This window comes from Silurus meridionalis, chromosome 18, assembly GCF_014805685.1.
Source record: "Silurus meridionalis isolate SWU-2019-XX chromosome 18, ASM1480568v1, whole genome shotgun sequence".
NCBI classification, from domain to species: Eukaryota; Metazoa; Chordata; class Actinopteri; order Siluriformes; family Siluridae; genus Silurus; species Silurus meridionalis.
This window is the reverse complement of record NC_060901.1, coordinates 3,006,013-3,026,138: the sequence shown is the minus strand read 5'-3', so window position 1 is coordinate 3,026,138 and position 20,126 is coordinate 3,006,013. Positions and strand designations below refer to the sequence as shown.

The 20,126-nt window shown below is 41.5% G+C and overlaps 1 protein-coding gene across 2 annotated transcripts; it reads left to right on the top strand.

Moving 5' to 3' along the window:
• The first annotated feature begins 725 nt into the window (after positions 1-725).
• Positions 726-14,875, top strand: aldh1l2 (aldehyde dehydrogenase 1 family, member L2). Of its 2 annotated transcripts, none has more exons than XM_046873887.1 (23): positions 726-790; positions 2,205-2,349; positions 4,026-4,260; positions 4,741-4,906; positions 4,984-5,085; positions 5,864-5,953; positions 7,139-7,273; positions 7,380-7,505; positions 7,594-7,685; positions 8,531-8,678; positions 8,754-8,873; positions 8,970-9,097; positions 9,259-9,409; positions 9,493-9,563; positions 9,653-9,758; positions 9,904-9,991; positions 11,112-11,205; positions 11,392-11,491; positions 11,583-11,681; positions 11,794-11,959; positions 12,045-12,150; positions 12,226-12,425; positions 13,257-14,875. In XM_046873887.1, the coding sequence occupies exons 1-23, from the start codon at positions 755-757 to the stop codon at positions 13,310-13,312; spliced, it is 2,760 nt and encodes a 919-aa protein (XP_046729843.1). In that variant the 5' UTR covers positions 726-754; the 3' UTR covers positions 13,313-14,875. The 2 variants fall into 2 exon arrangements, with proteins under 2 accessions (XP_046729843.1, XP_046729841.1); XM_046873885.1 differs by having other exon boundaries at positions 744-906.
• The last annotated feature ends 5,251 nt before the right edge of the window (positions 14,876-20,126 follow it).

Genomic DNA, 20,126 nt, shown 5'->3' with positions numbered 1-20,126 from the left:
AGTGATTTGTGATAGAAGAGTATCTGTGAGAGTGAAAGGGAAAGTTTATAGGACTGTGGTGAGACCTGAGATGTTGTATGGATTAGAGACAGTGGCATTGAGTAAAAGACAGGAGGTGGAGCTGGAGGTAGCAGAGCTGAAGATGTTGAGATGTTCGTTAGGAGTGACGACGATGGACAGGATTAGAAATGAGTTAATTAGAGGGACAGCGCATGTAGGACATTTTGGAGACAAGGTGAGGGAGGTGTGATTGAGATGGTTTGGACATGTGCAGAGGAGGGACATGGGGTATATCAGTAGGAGAATGCTGAGGATGGAGACACCAGGAAGGAGGAAAAGAGGAAGACCAAGGAGGAGGTTTATTGATGTGGTGAGGGAAGACATGCAGGTAGATTGTGTGAAAGAGGCAGATGTAGAGGACAGGGGGGTATGGAGACAGATGATCCGCTGTGGCGCCCTCTCTAATACTCCTAAAACCAAATTACAGAAAAACGAGTCATTTTCTAGTCTCTTTATGTGGATGCATGGAAAAAAAAATCAAAGGGGAAAAAGGGCTATTTTTATATATATATATATATATATATATATATATATATATATATATATATATATATATATATATATATATATATATATATATTTACTGCACAGTTTGAAGGGACGGGTCAGCTGAGGACTTGCAACTGCGAAGCGGGAGCGCGCACGTCCGCAAACTGTGACGCGCACGCACGATCACACAGCGTATATAAATCTGATGCGGCGAATCCAAACCGCAAACGCTCGCGAGCAGGTGTGTAGATCTCTGAGGGGAAAATAAACTATCGTCGATTTCATTCATTCTTTTTTAATTCCTTCGCCATGTTGTGGACGGTTTGTAAGGTCGTCAGGAAATTCTCCACGTCCTCCGTGAGTAAAAAACCCCACGCGCCTGTTCCTGTTCTCACCCTGACTGGTGTTTTTGTTCTTCTTCTTTTCTCGTTTTGCAAATGAATGAAAAACGAGCAGAGGCGAAGTGCGCGTGCGCTTAGCGAAAAGCATTAGTGCACGTGAACGAGATGTTATTAGTGTTAATAAAGAAGACAGTCGGTGCTGTGAGATTAGTGCCTTTTACTCAGTGTGTGTGTGTGTGTGTGTGTGTGAGAAAGAGAGGGTACGTGCACGCGCATAGTATAGTGCACGCGCTGGTTTATTTCCATTTTTCTCGCACGTTACAGTGCACAGTGTGTCGATGTCATGGATTTTCCATGTTGCTTTGGTGTCTTCTGTAGATCTTGGACAGGTCTACCAGTGGCCACGTTGCTACACACCCTTCTCTCTCTCTCTCTCTCTCTCTCTCTCTCTCTCTGCCTCAGAAATTCATGCATTGAGTTGCATCAGCAAGTGTCAGAGAGAGAAAAATGAGGCTGCAGATCACATGACTGAAGTGTTATTTATAACTGTTTTTTTTTGGTTGTTTTTTTATTATTGATAAATGCAACCTTAACGCTGACGTCACAACTTGTCAAACATCTGTCCTGCTCGTTTCCGGCTCTTATCTTGGGCGTCATTTCGAGGTTATCAGGTCGAGAAACCTTCAGGTCCCTGATGCATAACGAGAACCATAAAACCATCTCCTGCAGGCATCAACAACACACATGATCAGGAACACACACACACACATGATCAGGAACACACACACACACACACATGCTCAGGAACACACACATGATCAGGAACACACATGCACAGGAACACACACGCTCAGGAACACAAACACACATGTTCAAGAACACACACACATACACACACACATGTTTAGGAACACACACACATGCTCAGGAACACACATGATCAGGAACACAAACACACATGCTTAGAAACACACACACATGCTCAGGAACACACACATGCTCAGGAACACACACATGATCAGGAACACAAATACACATGCTCAGGAACACACACACATGCTCAGGAACACACACATGATCAGGAACACAAACACACATGCTCAGGAACACACACACATGCTCAGGAACACACACATGCTCAGGAACACACACACATGCTCAGGAACACACACACATGCTCAGGAACACACACATGCACAGGAACACACACGCTCAGGAACACACATGCATGGGAACACACACACTCTGGAACACACAGCGTTACTACACAGTAATTACTAGAACATCAGATTTCTTTTGTTCTTCTCCCATCAGACTCACTACCAGAATAAGCTGAAGCTCGCGCTCATTGGTCAGAGCTTGTTTGGACAGGAAGTGTACACCAGCCTCCGGAAGCAGGGTCATAAAGTGGTGGGTGTGTTTACTGTCCCGGATAAGGATGGCAAGGCAGACCCGCTGGGTGAGTGACGTCACCAGGGGGCGGGGCTTAGCAGCTCATTAACAACCTATTCAAGAGGGGTTTATACTGTATTGGTTAATTGATAGATTGTATAATTGGGAGAAAAAAGTGCAAATAGTAATGAATTAAAGGGACAAAAATGTGTATATAAAATAAACAAGTAGACCAATAATAATAACATAAATAATATAATCAATAAAAGAATAATAAAAGAACCTGTTTAAATGAAAATGTTTATGTAAAACTGTATTGCAATGTAATAATAATAATAATAATAATAATAATAATAATAATAATAAAAGAAGAATAAAGAAACACAGTGCTTGCTAGATTGTATAATGGGGTTATGGGTGTGTGTGTGTGTGGGGCTAATCTTTATTAAGAGACAAAATAAATAAGTGAATAAATAACAAAATATGTAAATAAACTACTAAAGTAAAATTCTTGAAACACTCAAATGAGCCTGTCTGGGCCTGAGCACCAGACTCACACAAATCCTTCTTCTGATCTTTAATGTGAACTAAAGCCGGCCTGTTAGAAACACCTTCAAGGAAAAGCGAAAAATTATCTAAAATAAAATTGCAATGGATCAAAAAAATGAAATCTTTAATAGTTTAAAGTATTAGATGTTTAAACTGAAGATGTTTCTCAGGAGTGTGTAGAGAAGACGAGTATGAGGCTCCATGTGAGAATGTAAATAGAAGTGTGTAGTGTGTGTGTGTGTGTGTGTGTGTGTGTGTGTGTGTGTGTGTGTGTGTGTGTAGTTTGTGTAGTGTGTAACGGGGGGTTGGGTGTCGCTGGTGTCAGTTTAACCAGCTGGCCTTCTCCATAAGGGTCTTATTGTTTAACAGAAAAGCAGGAAAAACACTAAATTGTCTGATATATTAAACACACACACACACACATACACACACACACACACACTTTCCTACATGTAAAAGTAAGTCCAGACATCCTCATATTCCTCACTCTTATAATATTATACCTTTTATATCACATTATTTTTATTGTAATTACTGACATTATTGTAGATTTTTAGATATTCATTACCAAAATAAAGTATAAAAAGTAGCATCGGATGAAAATCGAGGCGTCGTCACTCGCCGCTGACTTTCTGAAGAAATAAACGGCAAAGACTCTCAACAAAGTAAATACCGTTTCCCTTCACTCCGTCTTTATCATTAAAACCTTCAAACCAGTTTGTTTTTTAAATATTAGCAATAATTCGCTCTCGTAAATATCCGAAAATTCCAAAAACCACACGGTTCTATTGTAGTTTGGACTTTCTGACGCCGAGACGCAAACTGACTCGTGCAGTTCTCCAGCCCCCGTGCCGTCTTCCTCGACTTCAACTCCGTAATTATTGCCCTCATGTTTTTTTTTAATGTTTTCCTGGTTTTGCCCATTGTTAGGAATTTATACCCCATGGGAATTTACTCATATAATTTACTCATATAAATTCATAGGGGACCCAATAATTGTGGCAGATGACAAAAAAAAAATAGGGAACATAAACCTAAATTAAAAAAAATTACTTTTAGGATCAAACAGACTTCATTTCTAGTGAAGCCTCGTTCCAGGGTGGTTTCCCGACCGTTCCTTTTCTCTTATCAGACAGCAACACTGTGTGTCCTTATCTGACCTAAAACTGTTACTGTACTGAACCTGTTCATCAGCTGTGGTGGCAGAAAAGGACAGCACGCCGGTATTCAAATTCCCACGCTGGCGTGTGAAGGGGAAGCCCATCTCCGAGGTGGTGGACGCCTACAAGGCCGTGGGTGCGGAACTCAACGTCATGCCCTTCTGCTCCCAGTTTATCCCCATGAACGTGATCGACCATCCCCAGCACGGCTCCATCATCTACCACCCGTCTCTCCTGCCCAGACACAGAGGAGCTTCAGCCATTAACTGGTGTGGGACATCTGCTTATATATCTTTGTAGCTATTTGTTTCGATTCGATTGATCGGTTTTGCAGAATAATCGGTCCAGATAGTTTTTCCGGCTTTCGCTCGGGCGGTCATTACGAGAGCGGCCTCTAGAGGCGAATCACTGACGCCACGTGTTGAGACTGCGCGCTGCACGGAGAGCGCTGTGTTTATCACTTATGCATTTATCATTTAGATAATTATATTTATAAATGAATATGTTCATATTGATTTCATTCACCACATTTTTATGATTCAGTACTGTGTTGTTGTTGTGTTTTTGTAATACAATTCAGTTGATTAATTGATAATCGGTGAATACGATCCAACTCACTTACAGGATCTGTAACCCTATCGGTCGAACGCCATTTTTCACATCGTTTTTTTCTCCTAATTTGATCATTTGCACCAAAGTGCTGTCGTGTGTCGATTTACTGCAAATAAGGCGTGTGTGTGAATGTGCAGGACTCTGATCGAGGGCGATAAAAAAGCCGGTTTCTCGATATTCTGGGCTGATGATGGTTTGGACACTGGTCCTATCCTGCTGCAGAAGGAATGTCCAGTGGAACCTAATGACACTGTGGACACACTGTACAACCGTTTCCTCTTTCCGGAGGGAATCAAAGCCATGGTAAGACGAAATCTCTTTGATCGGTCGAGTGCGCTCGGATAGACTGAACCTACTGAACGTACTACGGATTTAAACAGGTGGAAGCAGTGCAGCTTATTGCAGACGGGAAAGCTCCCAGGATTCCACAGCCCGAGGAGGGAGCGAGCTACGAAGGCATCCAGAAGAAATCCAATGCCAGGGTGAGAACTCTTAACTCGCAGATGGACTCGCAGAGGGGAGGAAATATCTCAGAGCTTCGCTTCACAGTTTTATAGCCGTCGCTTTCTGACGAGGAGATCGCGGTTACTGTTTATTCAAACGTGACGCGTATTTCGGTTACTTACAGCAAAAAAAGGCGACACCAAATCGCGTGGGAGAATAGTTTTAGCAGAGATATCCAGTAGCACTGGCTTTATTGGAACATTTTCCCTTTATGTTTCTTAAAAAGAAAGTTCCTTCTGATGTTACTTCTCTTTTGGGTGGAAGAGCTTCATCTACACCTGGTCTAGCACAGTATTTGAAACAAATTGGGACCTGCAGGGTTTCCGCAGGGTCTTAAAAAATTCTAAAATTAAAAAATCTAAACTTTAGGACTTCAAAAGGCTTCAATTCTCTGTTCTATTAAATTCGCTCATTGAAATGTTTCTTTAGCGAAATGTAGTTTTTATATATTTTGACTACAAATGTGACTAAAATCTGACCAACATGCAACAGCCAAACAGCTTCCTGTTATATAAAACGTGTGAGTGTGTGTGGCGGAAACAAAAAAGAGAGAGAGAGTGAATGAGTGAAGCCGAGGGATGGAACTACTACTCGGGGTTTCTGTAGTTCAGTGTTCAGCGTCTGGAATGTCAGCTGCCGTGGTAACACTTCAGTTACTAGAGGCTGAAATAAGTAACAGGTGCAGAGGGTCGACTCGTTTAGCTCATCACCTCTCTCTCTCTCTCTCTCTCTCTCTCTCTCTCTCTCTCTCCCTAGGTGAACATGGCTCAGCCTGCTGATGTTATTCATAACTGGATTCGTGGCCATGATAAAGTTCCTGGAGCCTGGACCCTCATTAATGGAGAGGTGTGTAGACTTTTGCACACTGTTGTAAATGTAGCTATAAATACACGATTATTACCAGCGTCTAGTCCTGGAAATCCCATCAGATTTTAACTAACGTCTGCCTGCACACCGTCGTGTAGCTCGGCTAAATACACCCAACCTTCTGGAGAATCCTTTCTAGCAGTGTAGTTATGTAACTGTTCCTGCCAGCGTTGTGAGGACCAGGACTCAAATCAGGGACGACGGCAATCACAGTGAAGGACGACTTTAGGAACAGAGTTTCAGGATGGGTCAGGTTTTTTTTGTAGTCTGTAAATACAGAAAAACTGCAGAGAAACTCAGCAAAACAAACAGCACTTTACAGACTCAATAGTGGAAAGCAAAAATGTTTACTAGAGGAGGTTCCCAAGGAAAACAGGAGATATACCATGCTAACGTGAATACACACGTGGAAATTGAACGCAGGACATAACACACAGTTTCGGCCAAATCTCAAATTAATCTCGAGTACCAGCACACTAATATTGCATCCTTCATATTTCCAAAAAGTCTTAAAGGAAAGATACAGGCATACGCTCCCGGAGGCATGGCATGGGCGGAGCTAAAAAGCTTTTATGTGGCGATCGACTGTGAGCTGCAACGGCGCTATTCATAGAGCAGGAACAAGATCTTTATGGTCTTAAACAAACTCTGACGAACAATTAGATTGAGACGTACTTATCTGATCCAGAATCGGATCCCGAGCCTGAATATGTTCTTTTCGAGCAAGTTATGGCTCATGCTCTCGCTCTTCCGGGGGCAAAGTGCCCATACAAGGAATTCTGCCCTTCATGACATCATGAAGAGCCAAACTCTCGAGAGAGAAAAAAATGGACCAGGAAGGATCTTTTTTTAGAAAACGTGTGGATGTTTAGCTTGAGAATCTAACTCTTTAACAGTACATAACTCAGAATGCATAGAATCACGTTAGACCTCCCCACTTTAACTAGTTAACATGTGGAGGACAACATAGGGGAGTAATGGAGACCTCTGGTGGACAAAAGATGATATAATATAATCAGGGTCCTGAGAGAACCCCAGAATTCTGACAGGAACATACACTATGTAATGTGTTTCCCGTTAAACCCACCCTGCCGGGATATTTATTTTTTTATGCGTTGTCCTGATATACATTTAATAAGATGCGTGTCGTTGTGTGTTGTGTAGCCAGTGACGCTGTACGGATCATCGATGCTCAATGGTCCAGTTCCTTCAGGTCAGCCCCTGGAGGTAGAAGATGCGTCTCAGCCCGGCCTCATCACCAGCTCGGGCCTCGTGCTCTTCGGCATCGACGGGAAAGCGGTAACGCCCTCATATACACACGTGCACGAACGCTTTCTAAACACGTCGAATATAAACACGTTTCATGTTTCTCACAATGAAGTCACTTTCGTGCTGATATGCACAGCTACTGGTGAAAAGTCTGCAGTTTGAGGACGGAAAGATGATTCCGGCTGCCAAGTACTTCTCATCAGGAGAAACGAGCAGTGTGGAGCTCACTGAGGAGGAGAAGAAGATGGCAGAGGACATACGGGTATGTGTGTGTGTGTGTGTGTGTGTGTGCACAAGAGAAGAATGATTAAACACTCTTCATCTCATGAACATGCTGTAATCTGTTACAGGTGATCTGGAAGGGCATTTTGAGTAACGTGGCAGTGATTGAGGACACGACCGACTTCTTTAAGTCTGGAGCTGCGTCTATGGATGTGGTCAGGTATGTTCTGTTTTCACATTTACATTTTAGGAATTTGGCTGTGAAACAGTGGGGAAGTGGTGGAGAGATCAGTGGTAAAAGAGGGAGAGATCAGTGGTGGAGGATGGAGAGATAAATGGTAGAGGATGAAGAGATAATTTTAGGAGTGGTGAAGAGATCGGTGGTAAAGTGGTGAAGAGATCACTGAAGGAGGATGGAGAGAAGGATGGAGGCGTGGTGAAGAGACCAGTGGAGGAGGATGGAAAGATCAGTGGAGGATGGAGAGATCGTTGAAGGAGTGGTGAAGAGATCGATGGAGGATGGAGAGATCGGTGCAGGAGGGAGAGATTGTTGGAGGAGTGGTGAAGAGATCGGTGGAGGAGGATGGAGAGATCGGTGGTGGAGGAATGGTGAAGAGATCAGTGAAGAAGAATGGAGAGATCGGTGGAGGATGAAGAGATCAGTGGAGGATGGAGAGATTGGTCAAGGATGGAGAGACCGGTGGAGGGTGGAGAGATCGGTAGAGGATGGAGAGATTGGTGGAGGATGTAGGGATTGGTGGAGGATGGAGAGATTGGTGGAGGAATGGTGAAAAGATCAGTGGAGGAAGATGGAGTGATTGGTGGAGGATGGAGAGATCGGTGGAGGAATGGTGAAAAGATCAGTGGAGGAGGATGGAGAGATCGGTGGAGGATGGAGAGATCAGTGGAGGAGGTGGAGAGATCGGTGGATGAGTGGTGAAGAGATCGGTGAAGGATGGAGAGATCGGTGGAGGATGGAGAGTTCGGTGGAGGGGTGGAGGAAGATCTAGAAATAAATGGGTTTAGGATTAAGGAAGCTTTTTTGTTTGTGTTTTTTTGTGGCAGGTTGGTGGAGGAGACCAAGCAGAAGTGTGCAGGTGTCCAGCTGCAGACTGAGGACGTCTACATGGCTACTACCTTCCAGGACTTCATCCAGATGTTTGTCCGGCGTCTGAGAGGAGAAGACCAGGAGGAGGAGCTGGTCATAGATTACGTAAGTGTTCGTCGTTAACTTCATCCTGATGTGTGACCAAGAAACGTCCGTGTTCTGACGTTTCACCGTTTCCAGGCAACGAAAGACATCAATAACATGACGCTGAAGATTCCACACCAGTGTTTCATCAATGGGAAGTTTGAGGATGCAGAGAACGGAAAGACTTATAACACCGTCAACCCCACCGATGGCTCTGTAGGTCTCACACACACACACACACACACACACACACGTACACAACATATCCTCATGTTTTCTGAACGTTAATGTATCTCTGATCTTCTCCTGTAGGTGATCTGTAAGGTGGCATTTGCTTCCGTTGCTGATGTGGACAGAGCCGTGGCTGCAGCTAAAGAGGCGTTTGAGACGGGGCCGTGGGGCAGGATGAACCCTCGTGACCGGGGCAGACTTCTCTACAAGTACATCAAACTTCATTTCCAAAAAGTGCTTCATGTCCACATGGCTGATGAATGAAAGGAAAAACACGTTATATTGGATTTCCTTTCACTTGTCAATCAGTTCACGTTTTATTTGAGCGATTTCGGAAGCCACCTCAGATACCTGCCGTGTATTTGTGCAGGCTGGCCGATCTCATGGAGGAGCATCAGGAGGAGCTGGCCACCATTGAGTCCATCGACTCCGGTGCCGTGTACACGCTCGCCCTCAAGACTCACGTAGGCATGTCCATCCAAACCTTCAGATACTTCGCCGGCTGGTGCGACAAGATCCACGTACGTACGAGAGGCCGCGCTTTAGGTTTCGCTCATGATAATATAGAACGTCTTACACGTGCGTTTTATAACATCTTCCACAGGGCACGACCATCCCCATCAACCAGGCTCGACCCAACCGCAACCTGACCTTCACTAAGAAAGAACCTCTCGGGTGAGTAGATATTGGCGTTTGAAATAAAAGAAACACGAAGGATGAATTGTAGTAACTCTGAGGTTGCTCTTTCTGTGGATCTGGACCAGAGTGTGTGCCATAGTGATTCCATGGAATTACCCTCTAATGATGCTGGCCTGGAAGAGCGCCGCCTGTCTGGCAGCCGGAAACACCCTGGTTTTAAAGCCTGCGCAGGTAAAAACAAGTGTGCAGGTGAAGTTTGTGTTCCTGCGATTAGAGGAATTGATCAGGAACCGAACACTTGAACTTGATTGTGTCGTATTGTAGAAGCGGCCGAACTTTCGGGGAATAATAAAACTCTTGATACGAATCGTTCCAGGTGACTCCTCTGACCGCGCTGAAGTTCGCCGAGCTGGCCGTTAAAGCAGGCATTCCGAAAGGAGTCATCAACATCATACCAGGATCAGGTGACCACACCCCTGCTGCTCCCCCATATATAAACTATTTATAAAGTATATATTCATGCAAATGTATGACCTGAAACTTCAGTGATATTAATTTGAGCTCGTAGCTGTTGCTTGACATGTATGAGGACAGTGTGACAGACCAGTTCAAGGTAGAGGTTGGACTGCATCAAGGATCGGCCCTGAGCCCTTTCCTGTTTGCAGTGGTGATGGACAGGTTAAAGGGCGAGGTCAGACAGGAGTCTCCCTGGACTATGATGTTTGGGGATGATATTGTTATTTGTGGTGAGAGTAGGGAGCAGGTTGAGAAGAGCCTGGAGAGGTGGAGGTACACGCTGGAGAGAAGGGGAATGAAAGTCAGTAGGAGTAAGACAGAGTACATGTGTGTGAATGAGAGGGAGGGCAGTGGAGGGTTGCAGTTGCAGGGAGAAGAGGTGGAGAAGGTGGAGGAGTTCAGGTACCTGGGGTCAACAGTGCAAAGTAATGGAGAGTGTGTTAGAGGAGTGAAGAAAAGAGTGCAGGCAGGGTGGAGTGAGTGGAGAAGAGTGATAGCAGGAGTGATTTGTGATAGAAGAGTATCTGTGAGAGTGAAAGGGAAAGTTTAGAGGACTGTGGTGAGACCTGAGATGTTGTATGGTTTAGAGACAGTGGCATTGAGTAAAAGACAGGAGGTGGAGCTGGAGGTAGCAGAGCTGAAGATGTTGAGGTTTTCGTTGGGAGTGACGACGATGGACAGGATTAGAAATGAGTTTATTAGAGGGACAGCGCATGTAGGACGTTTTGGAGACAAGGTGAGGGAGGTGAGATTGAGATGTTTGGACATGTGCAGAGGAGGGACATGGGGTATATCAGTAGGAGAATGCTGAGGATGGAGACACCAGGAAGGAGGAAAAGAGGAAGACCAAGGAGGAGGTTTATGGATGTGGTGAGAGAAGACATGCAGGTAGATTGTGTGAAAGAGGCAGATGTAGAGGACAGGGGGGTATGGAGACAGATGATCCCCTGTGGAGACCCCTAATGGGAGAAGCCAGAAGAAGAAGAAGATATTGGAATAATGACAATAATAATTATATTAGTTTTATTGAAAAAATGATGATGATGATTATGATAAAATCTGTTTCAGGTGGTATGGTTGGACAGAGGTTATCTGATCACCCTGATATCCGTAAGCTGGGCTTTACTGGATCTACTCCAATCGGTAAACAAATTATGAAAAGGTATGTTCAATAGCTCACCGGCCACTTAAATAGGAACACCCTCATGCTGACAGCTCAAGAGCTTCGGTTTTTAGAGTCACCTCAACCAACACTGCTGAAGGAAACATCTCCTCCAGTTTTTTACACCCGCCACAAGCCTGGCATTTAAAGTTCTGCCTGTTAACATGATATCGTGCTCTTCTCCAGCTGTGCAGTCAGTAATTTGAAGAAGGTCTCCCTGGAGCTGGGTGGCAAATCCCCTCTCATTATCTTCAGCGACTGTGACATTGACAAGGCTGTGAGGATGGTGAGAACCAGGAAACGCAACAGGATCGAGATTACCGTAAACAGCAATTCTCAGGTTTATCTGATGTGTGTGTGTGTGTGTGTGTGTGTAGGGTATGAGCTCGGTGTATTTCAACAAGGGAGAGAACTGCATCGCTGCAGGCAGACTGTTTGTCGAAGAGTCCATTCATGACGAGTTCATCCGACGAGTGGTGGGTTCAAGCTCATGCCCATGATTTTTTCCAGAAACACGTTTCACAGAAGTTTGCCGTAGTTGTTAACGTTAAGGGTTATCTCACAAAGTAATCCACTTGCCCTTCCAAGGTTGAGGAGATCAAAAAAATGAAGATCGGCGATCCTCTGGATCGCTCCACAGATCACGGCCCTCAGAACCACAAGGCCCACCTCGACAAGTTGCTGGAGTACTGCGAGATCGGCGCGAAGGAAGGCGCCACTCTCGTTTACGGGGGGAAGCAGGTGGACAGACCTGGTAAGATTTCATTTACATTCACATGAACAGTATCAGAAGCACAGCAGCATGAACCCAAAACTCGTTTTTTTGTTCATCTCTGCAGGGTTTTTCATGGAGCCTACAGTCTTCACGGATGTCGAGGATCACATGTTCATCGCTAAAGAGGAATCTTTTGGCCCGGTCATGGTGGTGTCTAAATTTAAAGATGGGTAAGGTTCAAGCTTGTAGGAAACATCCATCCTAAAAAAAAAGAAAGAAAAAAACAAAACCTCTTCTCCTCTCAGTGATGTAGAAGGAGTCTTAAACAGAGCGAATGACACAGAGTTTGGCCTGGCGTCTGGAGTCTTCACACGAGACATCAACAAAGCCATGTATGTGAGTGAGAAGCTGGAAGCTGGAACCGTGTTTGTCAACACCTACAACAAGACGGACGTGGCGGCGCCTTTCGGAGGATTCAAGCAGTCCGGCTTCGGGAAAGATCTGGGTAAGAGCAGTGTATTGTGGGGGGAGGAGTCAGTGATGGGGTGCTGGTGTGGAGATGGTGCTGTGATGTCAGTCGAACTTCTGCCAGAGCTGATGTATCAGTAACCTCTGACCAATCACATTTAAGAATTCACTGTGGTATAAAAATACATTAGGGGTGTAACGACACACTTGTGTGGTACAGGACGTTCGGTACCGAAAGCAAATCTTGTTTTTTTTTTTATTTAAATTCGAATTTAAATGCGGAATTTGACGTTCCGCATTTAAATTCAAATTTATATTAAAAAAACAGATTTTCTCACATTTGCAGTACAAAACCAAATAGCACAGTGTCACTGTTTTATTTTTACTATTTATTTTCAAATGTAACTGTTGATGTTTACAAATGTTAATAATTATAATTAAATTTTTTTTTTTTTAAAAAGTCAAGCAATTAACATTTTTGCATTTCTCAGTCCAGGGATGTCAAAATAAAAAAAAAAATAACGAGCGCAGAAATCCGGCGTGATGCACGGATCCGGCAATTAAAACCGTCCGTGTGGAAACAGAGCAAAAGTTCCGTTTGGTGTCCTGATGATTTGCGTCGTGGAAAACACCAAAATTACTTTAAAACGTTTAGAAGAATAAACATAAATTTGCATAAATCATCCGTATTTGTCTATGCGCATGTTGATTATTAAAAACTTGAAGAGTTAATTTAAGGTGCATTCAGAACAGATACGAGTGTGCGATTAGGTTGCGATTAATCACGAGTTTACTCACGTCGATCATGTGATTATATATATGATATATAAATAAATCATATTAATGAGTGTTTCTGGCTGTTTTATAGGAGAAGAAGCTCTTCATGAGTATCTGCGGACCAAAGCAGTGACAGTAGAGTACTGAGAGAGAACATCTGGACTTTGTGCTGGACTTCGGCAGGCAGTCTATGGGAACGCAGGCCTCATGCTTCATCTGCCATCTTGCTCGGTTTTGAAAAAAAGAAAAGAGAAAACGCACTGCTACAACTCCAATTTTTGTGCCTACAGTTTTTCAGTTCTCGACAACACCGAGGCAACATCTGGATCCATGAATCGGTACGGCGTCCGAAGGTGCAGATTATGGACACTGCCAGAATCCGAAGGAGGATACGCTGCAGTTTTTATTTATTTAATCCGAGAAGGTTTTCCGTCTCTCACATAAATCTACACACAGCGCTTTTCCTTTCTTAATATATTCGAAAGCTATTTTACGTCATTGGCGCATTTTAAGAACCGAATCTTTCTACCTCACGGAGCATGTAAATTCAATTCAAATATACTTATTTTATTAAGAACGAAACAAATGATCCATCTTTTATATTTTTCAACTTTGCATTCCACACGTCTCGAATCGGCAAATGCGATGTTCTGAATAAATATCGAAGGATTCTCATCGTTCTGGACCGAACAGATAAACAAGACTTTTTTTTTTTTATCTGGGTTGCCAGAGTGATGTAATCCAGCTCAAGGCTGGAAATCCTCCAGACACCATTTTAGTTATTAAACGCACTACTGTAGTCTTAAAGGAAAAAATCCACCCTGAATGAAATCCTTTTTATCATCATTGAAGAATTTATTTAGGATTTTCTGGCTTAAACATTGCTGCTCTATTTTCCTACATTACCCATCATGCCATCTGAATACTCATGACGGTGGTGCATGTGGGATTAATGCAGTGCGATGCAGCGGCACTTTAGTTAATCTGGTTCTCTCTTCTGTTAAAAGTTCAACCAATACCACAGTCAACACTAGAAAATTGAGTGTCTGTCAGTGTTTGAGTTCTGAGGGCTTTGAGTCCAATCACCAACACCTCCTTTATAACTACTGCTCTAGATTTCATTACATTCATATGTAAAACCCGTGTTATTTCGAGCGAAACCCATGTCATCCCTTACGTTTGAGAATCTTTAATTAAGCACCTTATTGAAAGGTAGAAGACCAGTAAATTAGCACCATAATTACCATCCCATTTACCCAAACTGACCTACAACTGTCTCATTTTATATAAATGCATTTGAGAGTTAAAGAGTTTGCCCAGCGGTCTAGCCAGGGCAGCTTGGCCACGCTGGGATTTGAACTCACAACCTGAAGGTATGCATTTAAACTACCGAGCTACCACTTCCCGCACGTTTCAGGGTGGCGTTTTTCATTTATAGCACTATAAAAACCTAATGTTCATACTACGTACGTACACTGCTTATAAACTATCACTCCAACAGTATTTATTTATACCCATGTGCTACAGTGTGGGACACACCTGAAGATACCTGAACATGAAGTAGGCAACTTATTAACAAATCAACACTGCCTTCAGTACAAACTGTGCATGATGTGAGAAAACACGGTATTTATACGATCAAACAGCTTCTGTACACTGACAGTATTATATCCGTTTTTTTATCCATCAATAAACTGAATATGGATCACGTGTCTTGTTTCTTTCTTCTTCATTTTTTTCTTCATCTTCCTGGTCTAGAAATGATCTTCATTAGATCTTCATGGTGGGGGTGTAACGGTACACGTGTTCATACCGGAATTTTTCAGTGCACACGTGTACCAAATGCAGTCTTATTTTACGCAAGGAACATTTCAGTCACAATCTAAGTTCCCTCAGGACCGTATTAAGTGGCGGACCGCAAGTTTGTTTAGTGTCTGATGTGGGAGTTATTTTAGACTCCAACTTGTCTTTTGATAATCACATAAACCAAGTTACAAAAACAGCCTTCTTTCACCTTAGAAATATTTCTAAGCTAAGAAACATGTTGTCTATATCTGATGCAAAGAAGCTCGTCCATGCGTTCATGACCTCCAGAATAGACTACTGTAATGCGTTACTAGGTGGATGTCCTGCATCATTAATAAACAAGCTTCAGTTAGTCCAGAATGCAGCAGCCAGAGTTCTCACAAGGCCGAGAAAATATCACCATATAACTCCAATCTTCTCATCCCTACACTGACTTCCTGTTAAGTTTCTAATCCACTACAAACTACTGCTTCTTACTTATAAAACACTAAATGATTTGCCTCCATGTATCTCTCCAGTCTTCTAACACGCTACAATCCGCCACGCTCCCTGAGATCTCAAAACTCTGGGCTTCTAGTAGTTTCTAGAATGGCAAAGTCCACTAAAGGTGGTAGAGCATTTTCACATTTAGCTCCTAAACTCTGGAATAGTCTTCCTGACAGTGTTAAAAACATATATTTTTAGCAAAGCCTACACATAACACACATCACATATCATAACCTTGTGCTCCAGAACATCTGATCACATGCACATTATCAACTTGTGCTGTTAATATCATGAGCAGCAGCTACGCTAATTCCTCTCCACTGCTTCTCTTTCTCTCCCCATCCTGAGACATCCTGAGGTTGCTCCAGCTCCAGTCACCTCCCACCTCATGAAGATTATGGACCTTTGAAGAAGTCCGAACCATCTAGAGACGTACCAGTGCCAATTGGATCTATATGACCTGAATTGGGTCTAACAAATGTAAACTATTTAATAAAATTTTTTCAGTTTATTTAATTTTATTTAATCAATTTAATTAACTAATCAATATTTAAAAAAATATATGAATTTGAATTTGAAAAAATATTATTTTATATATTATTTAATATTTTTTAAAATGTAAACTGTTTAAACGTTAATGATCACAAATGTTAATAAACTGCATTAATTAAAAAAAAAAAAAAAAAACGATAAGCAATTTTATGTTTTGCATTTCTTCCTCCTCCCAAAACTGTACCAACTTAAAAACCCGAGGTACGAACCGCACCGTGAATTTAGTGTACCGTTACCCGATCCTGAATTAAAAAAGGTACACTATAAGGAAAAAACAACACGTGCATAAGAACAAATATTTTAATTAAAATATATGAATAACAAATTCAAACTTATAAAAATTATTCAAAATTATTATAAATTATTATCAATGTAAAGATATAGAAAAATTCTTCAATCAATTAAAATTCTGGTTTTGTATTCTAAAGAAAATTATCTTTAGGGTTCTGCATATTACTCAAAAAATCTTCATAAACTTGTTCCTCTTCAGTGCCATTTTCCACGTGAGGTTCTATATTATCAAAGAAGTTGTTAAAATCAATTAATTCATACGGCACACGCTGATTCTCCTGAACAGAAACCTGCAACACAAACAGACATGATTTATAGTACAACTGACCAATGCCTCATAGTGATCACATCTATCTATCTATCTATCTATCTATCTATCTATCTATCTATCTATCTATCTATCTATCTATCTATGTGTCTGTCTGTCTATCTGTCTGTCTGTCTGTCTGTCTGTCTGTCTGTCTGTCTATCTATCTGTCTGTCTGTCTGTCTGTCTGTCTGTCTGTCTATCTGTCTGTCTGTCTGTCTATCTATCTATCTATCTATCATCTATCTATCTATCTATCTATCTATCTATCTATCTATCTATCTATCTATCTATCTATCATCTATCTATCTGTCTGTCTGTCTGTGTCTATCTATCTGTTTGTCTGTCTGTCTGTCTGTCTATCTATCTATCTATCTATCTATCTGTCTGTCTGTCTGTCTGTCTGTCTGTCTGTCTGTCTGTCTGTCTGTCTGTCTATCTATCTATCCATCCATCCATCTATCTATCTATCTATCTATCTATCTATCTATCTATCTATCTATCTATCTATCTATCTATCTATCTATCTATCTATCTATCTATCTATCTATCTATCTATCTATCTATCTATGTGAATTACCCCCAAGGTTTCACCAGTATTCACCATTAAGATGTTCTCTTGGTCCATTCTGTATGATTTGCTCCCAGATACTACAATACCATTAAATCCCTTTGGATTTTCCTGACATTGAACAGGAATCTGAAATATGAAAACCACTCTGATTAATATGTATGAAATTAAATTTGTGTCACAATTACATCCACAATAAACAGGCTTCCAATAACAAAACGTACCGTATTTTCACTACAGTATAAAACGCATTTATCGAAGCCCTCTGGATTTTCCTGACATTGAACAGGAATCTGAAATACAAAACAAAATAAATAAATAAATAATACAATTTTGATTAATATGTATGTAGTTAAAGTAGTACAGCCTGGAAACACATCCCAGATAAACAGACTTCCAGTGAAAAAAAAACATATTTACGCTTTAGTAAATACACAGTAAAATCTCCAGAGCTCAAGACTGCATTACCGTTAGGGTTTCAGAGTTTTGATCGACAGGATCATCCACAAGATTTTGGCTGAATTCATCTTCATTATTTCCCTCTGGATTTTCATTCCACTGAATTGGATTCTGAAATAAATAAAGTAAAACAAATGAGAAGGTAAGAACACAATATAGAGCCGTCCCTCGATTTATTGCGGTTCGAATCTCGCGGTCGCACTTTATCACGATGTTCGATTTTTGGGGTGGCGTCCATTTATTGTGGAAATTCGTTTTTTTGTGATCGTTTTGGCACGTAACTACCGCGATAAACGGGGGACGACTGTGTTCTGATTTTGTGTGATTTCTTGTAGGGAATAAATTTATTCTCTGTTTTTACGCCTAATACTATTTATAATTGAAGTCTATCTGATAGATTCCGACTCCTAAACAACTCGTTAAAAAGTATACACAGGTAGTCGTCGACTTACGACCACAAGCCGTGGCGTACGACAGTGCGTACCAGCTTCCGGCAGCACTACCATCTCCGCGATTTTGAAAGATAAAGAAAGAATTCGTGAATCAAAATGGTGTGGAGATGATACAAATGGCATAAAATAAACAAATACTACTTTGATACTACTATTTTTATAACATCATTTCACAGTACCGTACATATAGCCTACTCTACTTACGACCAAATCGTGTTACAACCGGTCTGTCGGAACCAATCGTGGTCGTAAGTCGACGACTACCTGTGGCAGTACTAATCCATAAAGATGGCAGACACATTAAAATGTCCGGCACATGTAGGAAATGGCGGCTGACGGTGGATCAACATTTCTATTTTCCTCACAGTCACAGAGAATTCCCAAAATCTTATTTTCAGTTAATACTACAATAGTAAAATATTCAATTTACATCAAACAAATAATATACATCAATATTAATTGATTAGCATCTCTTATTTTCGTGTTTTGGCCTTGGGTGTTGGGCCTTTGGGCCTTGTTCTGGCGCTTGGTGAGGAAAAATGTATACGAACATGGTATCTTACAATACCGGCTCACACGGATTGTTTATTTGGCCACGATGACTAACATTCGATGTAAATATTCTTAAAAACACTAAAAAATTTATCAAATATACCGTAAATATATAGAGTACTAAATTAATTAGCACATTAGCAAAGATGCTAAGCAAAACAATCGATGGATGAACGATGTATATTTAATTCCAACTTAAATCAGTTATATGGAGGTTAAAAAAGCATAAGAATTTATAATTAATTGCTTGAGATAGTATTTTATATATAAAGAAATATATATATGTATATATACAGACCATATTGTCGTTCGGTATCGTCTAATTGTCGACAAAGTTTCACCAGGAAATGACGGCTTTCACTGTAAACACTATGTTTTTTCTGAAGACGTGGCAGTATGGCGGAACCACGTAACGATGACGAGTTATCATACGTGCCTATCAGGATCATGGTTAGGTTTATCGACCAAGTGCAATGACACACTCAAAGAATTTAATTAGCAACTCTTAAAAGTGCACTAATAACAACATATATACAAATAAACAATAAGGATATTATACATTTGGCGTACAGACAATAAAGATTAAACAAGACCACAATATTTACGGATATATTGATGTACTGAAATATATACTGAGTATTTCAGTATCCACTGGAGACATGGACTGAACTCCATACGAGTGAATTACTGTTGTTCAGTTTGATTAACATCATTACAAACATCATAAAGCTACTCGATCCTTCTAAAACTAAAACTGTGCTGATGGAATCTCTTTCTCCAGGGATTGTGTTCCTCACGCTGTATGATCAGAACCATCACCTTACCTTGGATTGGGTTTTTGAAGCTCATGAAGTTGATTTTAAATCCATTGCCTGTGTTTTTTAATAAATAGTCCATTGCCATTTGTTTTTAGTTCCTCAGAAGGCATGTAAAGCAGATGCAAAGGAAATAAAAGTGACACTGATTCAAGGTTTCCTGTCAGGCTTGTTTTAACGCCTCTGAGGTGTGGCCTAAACAAGATGTTCAGGAAGCTTGAGATGCATTTCATAACATCAAAATGGACATCATCCTGTATTCAAGGATAAATAAATCTGATTTTTACACCATGAATGTTCTTCAAACCATCACCACGATATCAGAGGCCAACGGTTGTTTAGGACGATTACCAAAAAGACCCAAACCTGTTTTAGTATGAGACAATGTCCCTGTGCACAAAGCCGGCTTCATGAAGATCTGCTTTCCATGGGTTGGAGTGGAAGATCTCCTGCTATAGAGCTCCAACCCCACTGAACATGATGAACTGGAACACTGAGTGCACTGCAGGAGGCTCCTCACTTCACCTACATCACTACCTGACTTCACTTTGTCTGTACAAAACTCCACAAAATCTAGTGGAAGATCTTCCCAGAAGAGTGGAGGTTACTCTAAGAGTAAATGTGGACTAATTGTGAACAGATGCACATACAGATGTTATAACCAGGAGTC